Source organism: Branchiostoma floridae, chromosome 19 (genome assembly GCF_000003815.2).
Source record: "Branchiostoma floridae strain S238N-H82 chromosome 19, Bfl_VNyyK, whole genome shotgun sequence".
Lineage (NCBI taxonomy): Eukaryota > Metazoa > Chordata > Leptocardii > Amphioxiformes > Branchiostomatidae > Branchiostoma > Branchiostoma floridae.
This window is the reverse complement of record NC_049997.1, coordinates 2,368,116-2,389,188: the sequence shown is the minus strand read 5'-3', so window position 1 is coordinate 2,389,188 and position 21,073 is coordinate 2,368,116. Positions and strand designations below refer to the sequence as shown.

Genomic DNA, 21,073 nt, shown 5'->3' with positions numbered 1-21,073 from the left:
AGCCCATGTTGTCGATTTTAGCTGTCAAATCTGCCATTTTAAGTTTAAAAAAATACATTTTGGGAAGGAAGGGGTCCCAAAAAGCAAATTTTCATTTCAGGATGGAGGGACTGATCCTTAGATTATGAGTCTCTACCAGACCACCGATCCGCGTACTAGGTAGTATAGCCTGGAGGAGGCTATAGTCCTGGAGACAGTATTGCTCATTACATTGTATATACCCAAGCTTTGAAGTCCTTGATTTGTGAATACCAGTTTGAACAGGAACTGTTTTTTCTGCTATTACAGCGCCTTTGTACATCTGAATTTAACTCGGCCTTCTAGTAACCAGTCCATTGTACACTCATGAACATTTATCTCGTAGAAACCAGTCACCGTGTATAACGAGCCAAGATTGCAGCGGCTATCTCTTAGTCAGTAAATCCTCTTCAATGCGGCCCCAAGCTACTTGGCGACTCTCTTTGTTGTTCTGCCTATTTGTAATTGGTGTGTTTTCTTCAGTGTTGACTGCGGGGTAGTATAGTCACCTTCACCTTCTATACATGTAGTATCTCATCAACAAAGTATGCCCGCACGGTGATTCAGTCATGCACTGACCTTACTTTGATGTTTAAATCTCTCGACTATACACTACAAACAACAGACAGACTCAACATGAAGGACTTTTCTGGTGAGTTTGTAGAATTACAGATGAACTTAACCACAGGTTGTATACTGTGTAATAATCAAAAGAATGGAATTTGTAAGATTATGTTGATCCTCGGCGTGACTTTGATTCTAACATTAAACTGTAAACACTGATGCTTCGTGACAGGTTCTTCGATTTTTTAGCAAACGTTGTCAACAAAGTAATTACAACAACCCAACATTGTAGAAGCACAATACAAAAAAATGTACATCAGATGTACAAGCTGCTTCAAAATTATCGAACAATTGGAATTGGATCCAAAAGAAATGAAGCCACTGAATGTGTCTAAGCAACATCGAAAATTGTTCAAATCTGGTTATCAGTCAGAATGTTATTAAGACGAAATACAAAACAGCTAATGTATAAGATTTATACAAAAAGTAAGTATCTAGGTAAAGGTGCCAAATAGCCCCATAGCCTTGAGGCCATAGGGACAGTGGGTTGTTAAACTATTGTGTCTAGGCATGGTATTTGAAGGTGGTACCAACCCCTCTCCTTCCACTGCCTTTTACTTCCCCAACTTTAAGTCACTACGACAGGTACTAATTATTACACACCTGAGTGGAGTGAGGAATGTTGTGTTTAGTGTCTTTCAACCAGGAATGCAAGGAACTGATCCAGTGAATTCTCAACCTCACGTGCGGTGCTGAACTTATCCACTTGACTATCCAACGCCACAACAACAAAAAAAGCTGCCAGAAGGCCCATAGTCTTACCTTGTCCTTCCAAGACCTACCCACATACTATCCATCCTGAGGTTCTTAAGATATGCTGACTACACAAATATCCGGGATAACAATGATGTACAGTGTGTGCACACAACAACACACAGACTCACCGAAAACAATACCTCCATTTTCATGGAGGTAAATGTACTAACTTGTAATGCAGAAGAAGCCGTTTAATTGCACTCTCCATTTGCCAGAGCATCAAAATTCTTTAGCTGGACCGCACCACCACAGAATTTGGAGATTCATGCAATTAACAGATCTATGCGGTAATCAGTTGTGCTATTAACTGGCTTCTACTGTACTCATAAACCCGTATTCTTACCTGCTCGCTGCAGAGTCTTGTAGACGGGACACAGGTAGATGCCGGTGGTCGGCGGCTTGCGGTTGGGCATGGGTTTCAGCCACATGACGGGCATGTCCGTGTACAGCTCCTTGGGTTTGGACTCTCCCAGTTGGAAGCCCACGGAGTCCCAGCGCGCTCCCTCCAGGAACAACCCCCGGATGTACACACCGTGCTCCGGACGTTCTTTCAACTCAGCAACGGACTCACGCATCACCTGTTGGTAAAAAACAGATTTTTTTTAGTTGAAACTTAAATTATGTTTCAGTAATACTTGTTTTGTTTTAGTGGTACACTTTCTTGATTATGTGGATGATAATTCTGCACATACATCAATTTTGCCAATTTTTTATTGTAGAGTGATTGCCCATGTACCAACCTGTTTCTTTTTGATAGTAAAGATTTTAAAAAAAATCAATTTTGCCAAACCCACTCCCTGTTAAGATATACCCTGCTACTAAAACATTAACAAACTGGCTGTCTTATGTGCAACTTGACAGTATACAAGGGTCCAAACAAAGTTTAACCAAGGTTTTTAACCTCCTTGGTTTAACCAATACTAATTTAAAGCTTCTCACCTGGAAGTCAAAGGTGATGGTATCTATGGAGATGACCTGTGACCTGGCGAAGTTCTGCAGCGTGCCCGTCAGGAAGGCCTGCGGGAAGAAGAAGCCGGAGATCCAGAAGATGGTGGGGATGCCGTGGTCGATCCACTCGTGGACGAACTCCATCCGGGTCACCAGGTCAACCACTCAGGACGCAAGGGGCTTCAGAGATGGGTAGGCCTGCAAGGCAAAAAGAGCAAAATATATGATATGTTGTACACTGGCATGCATCAGATTACATTTGTATTCTAACTTTAAATGTCAGAAGCAAATAGCAAACCTTTCTTAATATATAATGTTTAGAATTTGAAGTTGAATAGGATTTCAGATTCAAGCTGTGATTTTGATGACATTCTGTTAGCGTTGTGCACCAAATTTTTGGATTAGGTGCACCATTGCATTAATGTCACATTTTTTGTATATTCTCATCTATTCGTGTATTGGACAAAAATTAAGCCCACCTTGCCAGCCCACATGGTCGGGACCTGGTTGATGTAGAGTGAGTTGGCCATGCCCTCGAGCTCTCCTGACATCACCACCAGACCCTTCAGCGCCTTCAGAAGGTCGTTCAGCGTCTGTCGGACTGTGTTCAGCAGACGATTATATCTGCAACCAGAGTCAGAGAAAAATCATTTTAAAGTTTAACAATGGGAGAAAGGACAGGTTGAAGGGTAAAGGAAAATATATTTTAAAAAATTGATGTACATGTAGAGCATGTCAGTTACTGATTTTATATTGTACAAAGGGGAGAAAAAATCATGAAAAAGCACAACTTGATTTGATAAAAAATTGTTTTGTAATAAAACATAGAGAGGCGTTTTGCAAAGAATGGTGGTCCTACTAGGAGTATGTTTTACTAATTTAAGATAAAGTTCAAAACGAAGCACCACTTTGTGATCTAGTAATGGGATTGCTAAACACAAGAATGAGAACTTACACAAAGAAGACTCAGAGGCAAAATAAAAACTAAAATCACTTTAACTATAAACCTGACTAGAATGTCATTTACAAATTCTAATCTAACAATTTCATCTTTTAGTGAAAAAGGACAATGTTGGAAGTTCAGAGGTCAAGGTTCATGACCCTACCTGATGACCTCCTGTACGACCACAGTGTTCATGGACTCCTCATACATGACAGGATATTTTTCCATGACAGGCCCCACAGGTACGGGTGGGGGTACCTTTTCCAGGATACCTCGAGCTGTGTCCTCCATAACCTGTAGGGCAGGAAAAAGGAAACGACCATTCAGATTACAAAGCCCTGAAAATGTAAGGAGACTACAATTATCTGCTCAGATTATAGAATGGCAATTAGTAGTCAATGTAGTTCAACAAATAATAGAGTGGCTGTATGTCCATCAAACAGTTGCATTTTAGAATTTGATGGAAGGGGGTGGGGCTACGATTATGAATGTGACCTGGTTGTAAGTTAAAAAGCGTACATCGCTGTTTGTTTCTTGACGTTTTCGTGGCAGTTTTTGCAATGACTGCACACCGCAAACTTAAAACTTGAATGTATTCACTGAAAGTTTATTCAGAACAGTTCTGCAAATTCATGCCCGTGAGCAAATTGCAGGTAACATGAAAGGCTACAAACAGTGTACAACAATGTAACAAGTGTCTACTCTAGCTATAGTCTAAAAGCTAACTCTAGTCACATACTGTACAGTATGTGACTATAGCATAACAACTGCAAGCCTAAGACACCACCTCAAACACATATTATTTTTTCCTCAACGCTAAATGAAATCACCACAAACTTATGGACGTATACAGACTACTGACCTCCTCCCGTGACTTGCCAGTGCTGCTGGATGTCTTGGGCTGCATGCTGACCAGCTCCTTCAGGATGGTGAAGGTCTCGTTCTGCGCAAACGTGATGTTAGCGTTGTCGTGGAGACCGAAGATCTCCGTTGGGTCGTTGATGGGGAGGCTCTTGATGTACGCCATGTAGGTCTGGAGGCAGAAGGTCAAAGTTAGTTTTCCCATTCTAGATTAACGAGTAGTTCTACGCATCTGAACTCTACTATGCCTTGCAGGGTCATATAGCTTGTGGCAATGAACCAGCTGGAAGACTCTTGCTGTGGTCCCCCGACATGAAGAGAAGGGTTGGCCGCCCAAGCACAACTCGTAAGAAACTCATTGAGGTCGAAACAGGGCGGGAAGGGCAAGAGCTACTCTCTGTGATGAAGGACAAGCAGTTCTGGAGGACTAACTTCGTCTTCTCCACCTCATACGAGGATGAATGATGATGATGATGATGATGAACTCTACTTCCAGTCACTTCCTCATTGTCTAACTTTGTATTACTTAGTGACACCATCCTCCCAATCAATTCCGGACATTCTATTGACAGTGAATAGACACACAAAATAACACAACATCCAGACACAAATTCATTTAAAACAATGCTTCTGTACATGGAGGAAAAATGCAGCAATGTTAAAAGAGATATCAAAACCTGAAGTCCTTCTGCAGTATTATTGAAAGCTGCTAGGGGTCCAAAATTTTAACTTTTTTGTTGTTTTGTCAAAACCAATGATTATACCAACATAACAAATTTTAGTCATAATAAAAGATCCATCCATGACTTGAATTAAGCTTTCCACACACACACACTCCCCAAAACAAAACCTGCTTTCCAGAGGTAATTAAACAAGAAAGCTTCTGAAAAAGCTGGCCGGTGCGTATTTTGGAAAAAGCCTGGATGTTAAACAAAATCACATGAAAAAAGAGTTTTTAAACATCGATTTTCTGAATTGGTCTGTCTTCTATTAAAAAAACACTACATGAGATTTGTCTAACAAAGAAAAAAAATTGTTACAAGTGGGATTCGAACCCACGATCCACGGCTACAAAAGCAAATCGCTATATCCACCCAGTGCGTAGACCGCTCGGCCACGCTAACTCCATTGCGTAGTCGTGCGTATAGAAGGGCTATAAGAAGAGTTTGGTTAAATTGACCGATCCATGCATGCATCCATGCAAACCAAACCGTTGAACGGTTGAACGAATGGCTTCTCTCGCCTCTAAGCCGGTGCTAAGCACCAGCAAAAAAAAAGAACTTACCCCATGATCGGCCTCAGGGCTGAGTTGATGGTAGACTCCTGATGGTGAGAACATGTGGGTCTCACTTAGCACCTTGTCTCTGTAGACAAGGTGTTGAGGATTTACCTTCTTGCTAAAGGGTTTACCTTCTTGCTAAAGGTTTTACCTTCTTGCTAAAGGTTTTACCTTCTTGCTAAATGTAAAAAACATGAACTCACCCCATGATCGGCCTCGGGGCTGAGCTGATGGTAGACTCCTGACGGTGAGAACATGTGGGTCTCACTCAGCACCTTGTCTCTGTAGACAAGGTGTTGAGGATTTACCTTCTTGCTAAAGGTTTTACCTTCTTGCTAAAGATTTTACCTTCTTGCTAAATGTAAAAACCATGAACTCACCCCATGATCGGCCTCAGGGCTCAGCTGATGGTAGACTCCTGACGGTGAGAACATGTGGGTCTCACTCAGCACCTTGTCTCCGTAGAAGTCCTGTAGGATGTTCATCATCGTGCGCCGGTCCCAGTCGTCCGTCACACGCCCGCCGTAGTTGATGTGACCTGCAGTATACGTCAGGACCTACAGGGGGCGCACGTACTGTTAGCATCATCTTAAAGTTTATTTCTTCAGAATTTCTTTCAGAACACTCAGTTATACAACAAAGCAAATGGAAGCCTGACAAATAAAGCTATCCACATTGGATTCTGTATACTAGTTTCATTGGGTTTTGTCAATACTCTGGCTTCTAAGTGAAGCTGGCCTAGGAGTGTGTTTTGGGCTCCCTGAGTAGCTCGCGCGCATGCAGATGACTCCCTTTGGCCAGCTGTACTCCTTAGCCATCTTGGATACTATCTTATATATGCCACTGGTATATCTGCCTGAAGATTATAGAGTGAGGGAGTACTTGGCAAGACAACATCACAGAATGGACATCTCTCAATCTGCAGGAAAGGTTGACCCCAGCAAGGGAAAGATGGGCCTGGAGATAGGCCATCTTCATGGCTACCTTGTCCCCCCCACCAACCAGGAGTGAATGAATGAATGAATGAATGAATGAATGGTTTATTGAAAAACGACATACCTCGCAGCCAAAGGCTGAATTGCGTATACGGTACAAGTGTGGCACAATAACATGTCTCAACTTATCGTACACTTTAAAACTTTAAGACAACTTTTCTCTTAATTGGAACATAAAAAACAATCGACTATTTACACTATCGCACAATAACATGTCTCGCCTTATCATACACTTTAAAACTTATAGACAATTGGTCTTATTCTGAACATGATAACACTCAACTATTCACATTATCAGCATTTGTTCAGGAGGTGGACTAGATATGGCATTGGGGAATTTCGGTATCGGTTTGTTCTGCACTTTACAGTTTTGAGCTTCTTAGGAGGTCATGGGACTAGGTAGGTAGTTGGCCTGACCAATAATAATGATATACCTTGAATGCTTATTGATGTGAGATACTTTCTAATCTTTAGATTTACTAATCTTATAATGTGAAGTGGCATGCATGTTTTAGTTCCTGAAATTAACATCCATCGAAAAATGATACTCTGTTCTTGAGTTCATGACTCCTTTAAATTGGATGAATTTACAGCACAGTAAAGATATACCTTGAAGGCAGGCATAAACAAGTCCACTAGCCCTATTGTCCAGGGCAAGTGAAAGTGCTGTTCGGGCAAGTGCATGTCCTACCCCACTTGTCCGATCGGGCAAGTAAGATTTTTCCATTGATTTTAGTGCAATTTTGATATACTTGTTACTTTTTACAGTCATGACATCAAGCAATTGTCTATAGAGAATTCCATTGCTGGAAGTGAAAATGCATATACTAGTAACAGTGACATTTGAATTTTGGGCAAGTGAAAAATTGGTTCGGGCAAGTACATTTTTTATGTGCTTGCCCGATAGGACAAGTGGATTTTAGAAAACTTGTTCAACCCTGACCTTGAAGGGAATCTCCTTGTACTCGTCCAGGAACATCTTCAGCTGGCTGACACAGATTCGCAGGTCGCCGTCCGTGAACTCGTACGGAATGTTGAAGCCCAGAGCGCCAAACTTCCTCCGTTCGATCACCGTACCGTGGAACACACTCAGGGAGAACAGCAGGAACTTGAAGGTGTCCGGCTAGAGGAAGGATCATAATACAAATTGAAGAAAAAAGTTATAATTATGATATAATAGTCATGTCTCTATCATAGAGCAACTTGGAGAACCTGATTTTTTCTCTTCTTGACAAGTCTTCAAGTAAGTAACAGTATTTAGATTTATACAAACTGAAATAAGATCTTGAAGTTTCAATTCTTCTATTCGCACACAGCACCAATTAATACAGGAGAGTCTGAATTTTTACCCTAATGGGCTACCATTTTCTTTTCAACAACAAGACTTTGAGGCGGGACATAGTAACTAAATTATAGGGATTCTGCACAAATTGGCTTGGTAATACCTTTCTTTAGCAAAAACACAATTACAATATATATATAGCACATGGACAAATTTAGAATCAAGTTAGTTTACAAGTAAGGCTATCAAATATAACACCCAGCACACACACATAATGCAAACACACACACACACACACATGTACACACAAACAAACAAACACACACACACACACGTGTACAGAAAATTTTTCAGTTTCTCTGAAGCCCTACCTTGGTACACGAGTTCAGGAAGTCGTCGTTGTAACCAGTGTAAGACTTGAGCAGGTTGGCCTTGATGCCTCTTGGAGGTTCCACAGTCATCTTGGAGGAGTTCTGGAGGATGGGCACGGGGAACTTGGGGCTGGGCATGGACGTCAGCCACAGGCGGAAGTCACGGTGGACCTGAAGGAATGAATAAATGTTGAGCAAAGCTTTCATCATCATCACGGTCTACATATCATTGGTGTTATACTGTCCTTTACGGGGTGACATACCCTTTCGTTAACTGATACAAGACGGGGATGAGCCAGGTCTCCCATCTGGGTGAATGCTTTACAAAATGTAGTTATTATAAGTGCACAAACTTGCCCCTAATGTATCCAGCCCTTGACACCATAAGTTATGTAGTACGTGCATCTGCCTTGGATTATACATAATGTAAATGCAGAAAATTTTGCGGTTGTTTCATGTTCGCGTTTTTTGTGTTGCAAATTTACTGCGAACTTAAAAACATTGCTAACAGTCTTTTTTCCCGCTACTGCAAAATCAAATCACTGCGAACTTAAATGCATTTACAGTACTGTATTGCACTTACATATTAATGACCTTTGTGTATTATTGATACTGTCAATACATGACATTACTATAAACAATAATGATTGTTGCGTCAGGGTTGTAGCCAGCCTGAAATCACTTTCAGTCCCCTCGATTTTGGGAATCCTATCGAGCACCGAAGGCATGGCGTGGTGTTGCGCGTCATTTCTAGGGGGTCTAGGTCCCAGAAAATTTTGAAACCTAGACCCTCTGAAACACTATTTCCTGCATTTTGAGGTGCAAATTTTGCTTGTAGACTAAGCTGTTCAATGTCATCTGTTTTGGTGAGGAAGAACACATGGGTTTCAGTTTTTTTATATCTTTACATATCAATTTTTGTCTGTCTCAGGGGACGGAATGGGGAAAACTTTTTTCAGTCCCCAGCTGCAAAATTCCTTCAAAGGACTGAAGGACAGGTGCTGGCTACAACCCTGTGTTGCGTATTCCAAAAGTTATCAGCAGCTGCTGGAAAACATCCCGCCGAGACATCCAGGGATTACCACACTGGGGTGTTTCTTGCACAACATTGAACAAAAGTTTCACGTGATAAACAGACCTTGTCAGAGTCGATGTTCTCGATAAGACGCTCAAGCGTAGGCATCCAGCTGGGCGAGAGATGGCAGTTCTGGAAGAACACCCATTTCCCGCGCTCCATGGCCGACCGCATCATGGCTTCAGCACGGGGACCCTAAAAGGAAGAGACGTTTTTGATATACATTGTATAGTTTTGATAGTTCAGAATGTCATTATTATGTCTTATTTTAGGAGGTGCTTTTGCGACAAGTACACATTCGATCCAAAAATGTTTGTATCCCCATACCCACACACTCCCAGGTTCATCATTATGTTACCTTCACAGAAGGGAACATATTGTTTTTGCTTTGTTTCTTCTTCTTCTCCGCACAAATAAGGTCAACGGCCAGGACCAGACGGCTGTCACCAAGGTAACCGGTAAAGTAGCAGGCACCATGTGGTGTTCGGTTACATAATGTAGCAAATGCAGGGCTCTAGCCAGCTCGAAATTTTTTTCCGTCAGCCAATTCCCCTTGTCGCGAAAACACTATTCCAGGAGTTAGAGAGACTGAATTGAGACCTTGAAAAACGGGTTTTAATGAGATTATCGTATGCAAAAGGGCACCGACACACATTATCAACAATCATAACAATAGCAAAACAAACAGTGTGTGGCTTTTACGGCCGTGGACAGCGTCCCCAAGCCGCCTGTAGCTTCCAAGGAGCTTTTATCAGATTTTTGTCCGTCAAGGGTGACGGATTGTTTTAAATTTTTTTCCGTCACATGCAGCAAATTTCCGTCAATTGACGGAAAAACGGACGCTGGCTAGAGCCCTGAGCAAATGTCAGATCTAGAGGGGCTCGGGTCACTTAGCCATTTAGAAATGTGTTCAAATAAGAATGAACAAAACAGTTGCCTGAGTGTTAGACTACAAAACATGTGAAGGTAACATTCTGTATTTGCTTTCAAATATTACCTTCCTAGTTTGGGTTGACTTTCTTATCTTAGGAGGGGCAAAAGTGTGCAGAGTAACCAGTGGGAACCCAAAGGATAGGGTCGCTTGGAAGCGCAGTGTGAAGATTAGAAGACTACTGCCCACTATGTGTTAGGGACCCCAGCAGCATACAGGATACTGCTAACTGTACCAGTAACCACTACTGCAAAATATATCAACCATTCATTCTCACTCATCGCTAAGTTACAAGTATTTAATGTCAGAAAGCATGATTGTATCATTTCTCTGAAATAACATGATGATCTTTCTATCAGATTCTATACAATTTCCTATCATGATACTGTAATTCCTGATTTTTTCACTGTAATGTTATGTTCACGGTTTTCACGGTGACGACTGTAACGTGAACTTATCATTACCGATAAAAAATAATTCACAGACTTTTTTCATGCGCACTTGCCTCGACAGTGAACATTTAGTTCCGAGAACAAGTTCAATTTTCTCAGACCGTGAAAATTTGGTACCGTGAAGATAAAGTGAATTACAGTAGACCTTAGGGGTTACATCACAGATGGACGAAAAAGCCAAGTGAAGTTTTACTTTCAAATGAACAATCAAACTGCATCATAGAATTTGTGACACTTTGAAAGGTCGCACCTGTCCCTGTCCAAGGGAAATGGAGTTGAGTTTCTTGGAGAATCTCATCTCCTCTGCAAACTTGTACAGGTCGGCTGCAGGGTCCGTTCCCGTGGACAGGACAAAGATGAGCGGTGTGGTGGGCGACGAGTCCCGGTATGTCACGGACAGGTCTGCAGTCTGTGGAAATAAATAAATATTTAACACATAAATAAAAACAATGAACAATTCAGGGCTCAAAATACTGGGTGCATGCATTTCTCAACTAAAAAAAGCGAACTTTTCTCTACCGTGCCATCAGTCCATGGAATGTCCTACCGCCACACATCAAATCCCTGCCCAACATTTCACGATTTAAAACGGCAATCTACCATCATGTATTCTCAAGTTGATAGTTTTTTTTTGATGATTGTGAATGTTTTATCTGTTATGTATATATATACATGTATGTTTGTGGTGTATATGTTCGAACCCTGGAAGACTAGCCCTATGGGCTAAAGGGTATCTTGATAAAGGAATAAAGGAATTTCTGTGCATCCAAAATTCAAGCTATGCACCTGAAAGGTTTTCAATAAGGAATTGGCACAATGGAATGACATGGATGGTGCAATTTTTCTGGTTACTTGATGTGTAAAAGTGTTGTAACAGACTTACAGTACTACTGTGTACTTGAGTAATACACACAACACGGACTACTCCTGATATTTAAGTGTCAGGAATTATGAAAATTTAAAGTTTGTTGTATGCCTTGGTTAACCGTTAAGATTTTGACATCTGCAGCAGCATGTTTTAGAAAATTATTTGTGTTTATCGCAATTTTTCTGAATGCTCAAAGCTGCGTTAGCAACTTTGCATGCTTACATCTGGTGCCTACATTTCATACCTACTACTCTGAGCTTGAACTCAATGTTTGAATGAAAGCATGCATGAGAGAATGAAAAAATGAATGAAATGTAAGATGAGTCACCTGTGGCTCGATGAACCTCTGGCCCAGCATGTGCGCAACATAGTCCTGCATGGCGTTGGTGACCATGTCCGACCGCAGGCACTTGATGACCAACATCCGCTGGAACGTGTCCAGATCCGTCTTCCACGGGCCGGGAAGGTCCTCGCGGTGGGGCTCAAGGCTGACAAGAAGAACAATTGGATAAGTCCCAACTATCTATTTAGTGTTAACATGAAAGATGATCTGTGTCGGTAGAACTCATTCTGGATAAAGTGCAACTGGAATTTCCAACACAAAACAAAAATTGGATTTTTGACATATCAACTCAAGTCTTTGTCAAGGAATGGAGAATTCACTGCTTCTACAATGTCACGTTATTCAGATAGCACATGTGACTCCGTGAGCAGTGGATCATAAGTTGCAGAAAGTCAACAGTCCTTGATAAAGACTGCAGTCGGTCAGTCGAAAATTTGGGCAAGTCCAATTTTTGTTTAATATCCAGAATATCTTTAATTAGTGTTGGTTAGGTAATAAGTTTTGTCACACTGTCATTCACCAACACAGGTGAACTTTCATGCTAAGAACAAGAAAAGTTATCATTTATTGTTACTGATCTTGACTTGTAGTCTGAGTTACTTTCATAGCACAATCATTGATTCTTATGTGTCTTATGTTTTTCTTCATTGCTCTCAGTGTATTTGACAAATTTTGATGGCATCAGTTTTTGCATAATGTTGACATGGCCCCTACAAAACTACAAACTTACACGAAGATGAAAATTAAAACGGATGGAAAGACAGAAAGACGTACACTGTCGGGTAGGACAAAAAGAAGGAGAAAAGAAACAACTTAGAGTGAAGGAAGTAAAAATATCACCTGGTAAGATTCATGCCCAGTAAATTCTCACCTGTCAAATATCCCCTTGAAGCCTTCAAGGTGGTTCAGGAAGTCTTCAGCAAATGATGAAAACTTGGGCTGTGGAGAAAAAAGGGCACTTCAAGATCACTCTGGGATGACAAATAGGAATATTGCTTTACAAATTCCTGCAGTACATATTTTGCAATATTGTTCGCTAGGTATGCTCTGAAGAGATTAATCTACCATTACACCAATTATTGGCAGAAAACAGAAGTATATACTTAATGCTACTAAGCGCTGTATTCTGGCAGAATTAACCATTCTACCAATAGGGAACCTGCAAGGAGTCCGTCTGTTGATAGGGACTTTGATCAGGATGCTACAAAGTGTTAGGGTGGTCTCCCATTAATAAGTGCTCAATTAAAGTTTAAGAAGATTCACAACTCTGACCAGTATTGGAAACTTCAAAAAGAGACTTATGATACACATCATTTCTTTATTCACACCGACGTTTCGGTGACCGTCTGTCCCCTTCTTCCGGGCAATTTTGCCAGGATCACATTGTATTGTGTACAAAGACTCTCTTCATTCAGTGATGTACCAACCTGATGAAACTTTTCACAGAGGTCTGATCAGTATCTCTACTCACATAGTGCCAGATTGTGCCATATACAGTATATGAGTCTGTCTGTAGAATCGGAGAAGGAGTTGTCTGGACTCTGTCATTCTTGAGAATGATGAATAAAGTCGAACCGTTCGAATTCTGTTTTTGAGCTGTCATTGTCCCAAAGATGCGAATGAAGTCCGTAGAATCAAATCAGGCTGAGAAGGAGGCCTTACCAGTGCCTGCAGGGTGAGGATGTCTCCCCAGGACCGAGACGACAGCCAATGTGGGGCGGGATTAGGCAGATCCTTCGGCACCAAGGTTCCACCGGCAAGCAGGTACCTCCACTCATCCTGTACACAACACAGGAGCATTTAGAAAAACAACAACAACAAAACAACAACACAGGAGCATCTTGATTGTATCTAGGGGTTAGGCAGGTCCTTGGGCACCAGGGTCCCACCAGCCAGCAGGTACCTTCACTCATCCTGCACACAACACAGGAGCGTTTAGAAAAACAATAACAATGCAGTCCTTTATTTTGCCTATTTTTGCATTATGGGAGTTGTGGCATCTAAAGACATACTATACAAATCTGTCTTTAGCATAGAGTCCCTTGAAATCCATTGTAATTGATTCAAGAAATCCTAATAACTCATACATGTGTATTCCAGTATGACTGTTGTATATGCAATTAACGATGGGGGGGGGGGGTACAAACTCAGCAACATTTGGGATTGCATCTCACCTACATCACCTACATGCAGCAACGAGAAGCAGAGCTCCAGTTAGAAGCTCTGAAGAAGATGTCTGACAGGCATTGAAATGTCAGCTAAGGTGAGATTGACTGGTTGTGCAAAAGAAAAACTCCTATATCCTATTATGTATCAAGTAAATGTACGCACCATGTCGATCTTCCCATCGTTCATGAGGATGCGGGCGCACAGCAGGAAGGCGAACATGAGCTTGTGTTTCTCGAACAGCGAGCGGCACACGTTACTGTACAGGCTGAACGTCATGTACTCGTTGATGTTCTCGATACGCTGCTCGATCTTTTCTATAAGCCAAAACAACAACACAGAGTCAAGCTGTTATAAAGATACACTGTTCTTTCTTTTCTGTAAGCCAAGACAACAACACAGAGTGAAGCTGTTATAAAGATACGCTGTTCAATCTTTTCTGTAAACCAGTACAACAACACAGAGTCAAGCTGTTATGAAGATACGCTGTTCAATCTTTTCTGTAAACCAGTACAACTACACAGAGTCAAGCTGTTATAAAGATACACTGTTCAATCTTTTCTGTAAACCAAGACAACAACACAGAGTCAAGCTGTTATAAAGATATGCTGCTCTTTCTTTTCTGTAAACCAGGACAACAACACAGAGTCAAGCTGTTATAGAGATATACTGCTCGATCTTTTCTGTAAACCAAAACAACAACACAGAGTCAAGCTGTTATAGAGATACACTGCTAGATCTTTTCTGGAAACCAAGACAACAACACAGAGTCAAGCTGTTATAAAGATACGCTGCTCGATCTTTTCTGTAAACCAAGACAACAACACAGAGTCAAGATGGTGATAAAAGAATCATTGGCATTGTCATAATCACTAATATCAGTCATACTGAACGAGTTGAAGAATGTTACGTTTGTACAACGTGCCATTCACACTGACACAAGGGCCTGTCCTTGGTGCTGATGGCCACTATCACTAACACAAAGGCCTGTCATTTGTGCTGGATGTCATTCACAATTTTAGGCACATGCTATAGCCTTTATATGCAACTAGTTTTGTAATTCTTCATTTGGTGACAATCTATGTATTGTAATTTGTCCCTACAATCATTGACTTTTAAAATCAGGGATGGTATGGTCTTGATATCAGTTATTATGCACTCTATGGGCATTTGCGATGCATATAGGTTTAGCAGGAACATACAGCTGAAGTGTGAAGATACCATCATTAGAAACGTACCTGCTCTTTCAGCATTGGCGATGCCGTTCAGGAAGATGGAAATGAACCATTCCAGGGAGTACTGGTACATGGGGTCTACATTGGCCTGGGGGCACGAAAGAGCAACAATATGTCATGGACATGGAACACATTGTAAAAGAATTCAGGACAACAAAGTCCAATCATATGATCCCAGTGAGGGACAAAAGAAAGTAGCCCTAGGACTGTAACATAGATGCAAATGGTGATTAAAAGAACAATCTACAATCATAGATATTATGACTCAAATTGTAAATCTGTCTGCAGTTTATGGTGTGTCATTCTTTATCTAAATACACAGAAGAGAAAAATACATTAGGGCTAAAAAACCAAGTAAAAGCCAACACAACTGATACAGATACACGGTTTGGTGAGTCATTCTTTATATGTTTTTGATTTATAATGAATTAGATTTTATTCTAAAAACTTCTGAAAGCCCAACTGACCAGGTCTGTGACACAGAAGAAGAGGATCTGTGTGCGGACGGCCACAGGGATGTACTGGGACCGCGTCTCATCGATGTCCTTCTCTGTCTGCTCCGCAACCACCACTTTAGCCTGGGGAGGGGAAGAGATGAAAACTACATTGTCAAGAATGTGTGTTACAATGCTACTTAATTCTCAAAAACTCAAACCAACATTTCAACATCATTGTTTGTTTGTTTATTTTGCACATAAAAAATAAAAACAAAGTAAAGAAAGGTAAACTTAAGTAAGAACAGTGCCAGATGAGGGGAGAAGCCTGCATGGCATTAAATTCCTAATATCCACCATAAGTATATGTGTATATGCTGCCAGACTTGGTCTCAACAACAACTCAAGGGACTGACGAAAAATGGTTGGTGGTTTGTCCTGATTTCTGGTTGTAACAAGCACCATACAAAATTGGACTGTTTTAGATTGCGACTGGAGCTGGCTACACTGAGTGGCTGGCTGGCCAGATTTAAAATTGTGCTTCAAATTGTCAACTTTCTATGATGTTTAAGTATCAAAAAAGAACAACTCACAAGCTTCTGAATTACAAGCTTCCAAATAACACAATTACAAACTTCTGAATAACACAGTTACCATATACTCAGACTCTTCTTCAAATCTTGACCCTACTGACCTTGATCTCTGCAGACTTGACCTTGGAGGCCTCCAAGGTCTTGATAAGATCTACATCGTCCACAGGACTTCCTTCTGAGGAGCTGAGGCGGTACAGGATCTTGTCTTCGATCTCCTTCAGTTCCTGTTTCATCTTGGCGTTGGACACGATCAGCTGATTCTTCGCCTCCTCGAGATCAGGGCGCTCCTCTGCAACCACGATGCCTAGCAGCTGGTCTTCGAGACCACTAGGGCACGAGGTAAAATTCTAGATGAATTGCTTTTCTTTTGTTTGAACATTTTGAAGGCATGTTGGCACATTCTGTCACTTGTATACGTATGCAACTAGTAACAAATCAAAATAGAGCAAGGCCTAGTAAAAAAATAGTAACTGTTGCATTTACATGACATTGTATTCAAAGCAGAGAGAAACCAAGTGTCTTATCAAGTGAAAGATTGACCATATAAATGTCAACTTGGAGATACTGCATTTACTTAAAATAAACTAGAACATAACTTAACAGATGATACTGTAATCATAGCAGAAACTGAATGATACACAAAACATGTTTGTGTCTCAAATGAAATCCACCCAAATCTTAGAGGAATAACCTTTAGTTGATTTAAAAAGTCAGCCTGTAACATTTCCAAAGGGGTATCAAGTCACAAAGTTAACACAAAACATATCCGTACCTAGGAGACAGAGTGAAGTTGACAAGTGTAACTTTAGCGGACACTTCGGGAGTGTAGTGAGGGTTGGGCAGTTTGGTGGTGATGTAGAACTTGAAGTCATCGTGGTACGGAATCACAGCATCACCCAGCTTGATCACAGTACTGCCTGACTGCTTAAAGGTCTGTAAAGAGAGGGAAAATAATTGGTTATCATAAAATCAATGTTGTTTAATAGCAACCATTATAGGACAGAGTTGAGAAGTTTGGTACATGACTCTGTAATATTTTTCACACGCAATACATGCATGGAAAAAATTTGAATATCGCCTAGCTTTAACTTTGGTGCACCATTAAATACAAGTAGACCGAAGAAGGCTTTTTAAATTCAGAGCATCAAATGCTACTTATGTTTGTTGCTGTATGGAACTCTTAATATCCTAAACACAATGCTGAGCAAATGTGTTAACTTTTCAGTGCCATTAAGATCATGAAATGGATTTCTAGCTCCATTCCCAGTACCTGTTTGAGCAGAATGGGTTCCAGTGCAGGGTCCATCTCCTCAGCCACGTTTTCCAGTAGACACGGTTTACCGAACCTCACAGCGTTCTCCAGACTTCTCAGGAAGTCACGATCTGTCAGTTTCATCACATCCAGACCGTTATCTTTTTCCTGAGGGATACAGAATAGTTTCCTTTATTTACTCACATATTTAAGAGATTATCATATGATTAGTAAGAATGTATAAAATGCTCAAGGCATCATCTAAAAATACAACAGAATGAACGAACTCTAAAGATGCCCTTAGAAGTCAATCTAAAAATGTTCACAGTTTGCACATTGACCTCTTTATTCACTGCAAATTTAAAATCACTCTGCAAAAATGGTTGTTCTGTCTTAATACTCTTATGCCTACCTAAACCTTTGTTTCAATCATGAACTGAAAACTGTTGTGAAAACTGCCTACTATGAAAATGAATCCACGTGAAATTACATACAGTTTTAGCAAATGTTGCAAAAGCTTTCAAGTGAAGGAGGGAGAGAAGGACGGAGGGAAAGAGAGAGAGAATGGGGGAAAGAATGAGGAAGAGAATGAGGGGTGGAATGAGAGAATCAGAGGGTAAGGAGGGAACGAGGGAAGGTAAGAGGGATGGAATGGAAAGGGTAAAAAGGAGGGAGAGAGGAAGAAAGGTAGGATCTAATCTATAATCTATTTCTGATCTACAATAGCTGAACTAAGAAAATAAGCCAAACATTTACCATGTTCTTCACCCATTTGTTGGCCTGCCCCTGAGGGTCGATGAAGAGCGGCCATCGGCGCGAGAACTGAACCACGATACCGTTCTCCACTGACAGGTTGTCGCGCGGCAGCCCCGCGATCTGCCAGCTGCGAATCTTGACGGGGTCTCCCAGTGTGCTTGTCAGGGACTGCTCCTGAGAGTGAGGCACTCCGTTCTCCTTTAGCCCCTCGATCCACAGGTTCAGCAGGTCTTGGCGGTATTCACCCTGTGTGTGTGTCAACAAGTCAACAGGTTAGATTACAAATTACCTGCACCAGACAATTATCACCTGCACCACTCTGAAATTAGGAAGTATGGATCATACTAAAATTGTTGCGCAACTATTGCTAGTTTTTCTTTTATGCTTAATGGGTGCTAACAGACCATGCAGCTAATAACAATCCACATACAGCTACATCATAGGACATTTACCAGGTATGTATAAAACCCAGTACATGAACAATTGCAGGTTAGGTGCAAGTAGACACCAGAAATACCTGCACTGGTCCAATTTTACCTGCACTAACTTGCATTTGCAGGTGGTATTTCGAGCCCTGTAATTATAGTACATGTAAATCAGAACTCACAGTGAAGACTCCCAGGTATGCCACTGCTCCAGACGCTGCCAGCACGTCTCCGACGGCGTTGTCCACCATCTTCTCCAGGTACTTAACCGACTCCGCCCAACGAATCTTCTCGTCTGCCAGCCCGCCAATCAACTTGTCAGCTCGAATCTACAGAAAGGAAAGTGATATTGATCAAGTTTTCTAAAACTGAAGAGCTAGTATTCCACTGGTCGTTACAGAGAACACAGACTCTTGGTACAGTATTTACAGGTTCATTGTACCGGGGAAATTCCCCTAGCTCTTTTTGACAAGCACAATGAACAGTGGATCACGGCTTAGCGTCGCATCCTAAGGACTGTAACCCTTTCTGGTAGCGTGCATGTTGGGTGAGTGACACAGCCAGAATCAAACTTACGCTTCTAGTTCAAGAGGCAGGGCCACTAACCACTGGACTATGCACACTAAATACAGAGGGGTTACCATGAAAACATTAACAAGATATCACTGGCCATGGTACTGAAACTACAGATTTTCTCATCTGTCAGTCTACAAGGCAACTTGGCTGCTCGAATCTACAGACTCTGAGGAGGAACTATGTTTACTGTTGTTGTTGTTGTCTCTCTAACCGCTTCAGTTTGTCGGTGTATGGTCACATGTGCTTTCCTTCTCTTCCTTCTCTCTCTGTGCTTCCAAACACGTGTTTCACACTCACTGCTTTTTCCAATTGGTCGGCTTTTGCACACTGTTTACATTACAAGATGTCACTGGCCATGGTACTGAAACTAAAGATCTTATCTGCACTGTAGAACGTATACATTATAGCGTTCAAACGTGTTAATCGCTGACTAACTAGCCTTATATAGATAACCGAGTAATATCATTTGTATCATAGACTGACATTCTAGATCGTACGACTGCTAGTCAAGCTGTAAACACGGATCACCTCTGTAGTCAAAGTTACATGTATCGTTAATACTGTTGTATATTGTATACTATTGTATAACGTATATTGTAATGTTACCAGGGCTAGCCCTTGATAATAGCCTCAGGCTAGTTGGGTAGCCCTGGCTGTATTTCTCATGATTATACAGCCGAATAAATCAAATCAAATCAAAATCTTTTTCAGTCTACAAGTCAAGTTGTCAACCCAAACCTCCATGAGGGTTATAAAAAAAACATTACGATACTAAAACGAACAAAAAAAGTTATCTTATTGTTAGAAAATCAATGATTGTGATTGTGTCCTGATTGTGACTCACCAGTCTCTGTTCACACTCGTCACACTTCTGTTCCAGTTCATCCTTCTTGGCGACGCACTCCTCGTATTTAGCCTGGAGCGTGGCGATACCCTCCTCCACCTCGGCCAGCTGGGCCTTAGCCTTCTCCAGGATGGCCTGGGTCCGGGCTAAGTCTTCCTGTGCACCTGCAAGGGCAGCCTGGGGAGAGAGGAGGTTATGGTGATTACTCAAGGAGACCATCTGGATAAGAAAGTCTAGTGATGAACCGGGACGAGGGGGGATACAAGTTTAGCCACATTTGAGACTGTTTTCTCACCCAAAAAGCGCCACCTACATCGGCTACATATAGCGGTGAGAAGCAGAACTCCAGTTAGAAGCTCTGACGAAGGTGTATGGGAGACATCGAAACGTAAGCAATGTAAGTACCTACTGGTTGTGTGAAAAGAATTCTCCTATATCCGGTGATTACTTTTTTTGAATGAATAAATGAACTTAATTGCATGTCATTTGAACATGGTACAACGTCAGGCATCAATTGATTCAATGATGCTCGTCTCGTCTAAGGTCTGTCATCTCGGGAATATGGAGTCGTAAATTTCGCATTGACATACTGTGATATACAAATCAAACATCTGTTACAATACATTCTCTTCTTTTTAGAGTGTTACATAAAATTATCTAATTACGTGTCCCCAACAAGAAACAGTTTGATGCCACCACCTCTACTGCCCTCTGTTCAGAGACTTACCCTCTTAGGAGCGACCGACTTGGCCACGAAGTGGTACTTGGCGTGCACCCACTGGCAAATACGTGTACTAAACACTTGCCGATATAATCTGGTCATTTTCTACTTGGTCCAAAATCCGGTCTACTGACTGGTCCAACAAGAAAAACGGTTTTGTACTGGTACATCGAAATGGGGCCCAACCCCTACCACTACTACTACTACGGTCAGTCTATACAGACTCTACACAAAGGAAACTAAACAACAATGGAGACTATTAGGACTAAGTATAAAGTCTGAGACGTACAAATGTATAGCAAAAGGGCACTTACCCTCTTCGGAG

General features: G+C 41.4%; 1 protein-coding gene across 1 annotated transcript in view; it reads right to left on the bottom strand.

The window, feature by feature from the left end:
- LOC118406315 (dynein heavy chain 1, axonemal-like) overlaps positions 1-21,073 on the bottom strand; it is a 77,410-nt gene that overhangs the window by 955 nt on the left and 55,382 nt on the right. Inside the window, 23 exon segments of the mRNA XM_035806241.1 lie at positions 1,742-1,976; positions 2,338-2,544; positions 2,826-2,970; positions 3,453-3,583; positions 4,152-4,322; positions 5,810-5,986; positions 7,368-7,547; positions 8,078-8,248; positions 9,216-9,347; positions 10,786-10,944; positions 11,732-11,891; positions 12,618-12,685; positions 13,409-13,525; positions 14,078-14,229; positions 15,151-15,235; positions 15,615-15,725; positions 16,276-16,501; positions 16,947-17,107; positions 17,445-17,594; positions 18,183-18,428; positions 18,790-18,936; positions 20,028-20,204; positions 20,755-20,791. Coding sequence (XP_035662134.1) covers positions 1,742-1,976; positions 2,338-2,544; positions 2,826-2,970; positions 3,453-3,583; positions 4,152-4,322; positions 5,810-5,986; positions 7,368-7,547; positions 8,078-8,248; positions 9,216-9,347; positions 10,786-10,944; positions 11,732-11,891; positions 12,618-12,685; positions 13,409-13,525; positions 14,078-14,229; positions 15,151-15,235; positions 15,615-15,725; positions 16,276-16,501; positions 16,947-17,107; positions 17,445-17,594; positions 18,183-18,428; positions 18,790-18,936; positions 20,028-20,204; positions 20,755-20,791 — 3,545 coding nt within the window.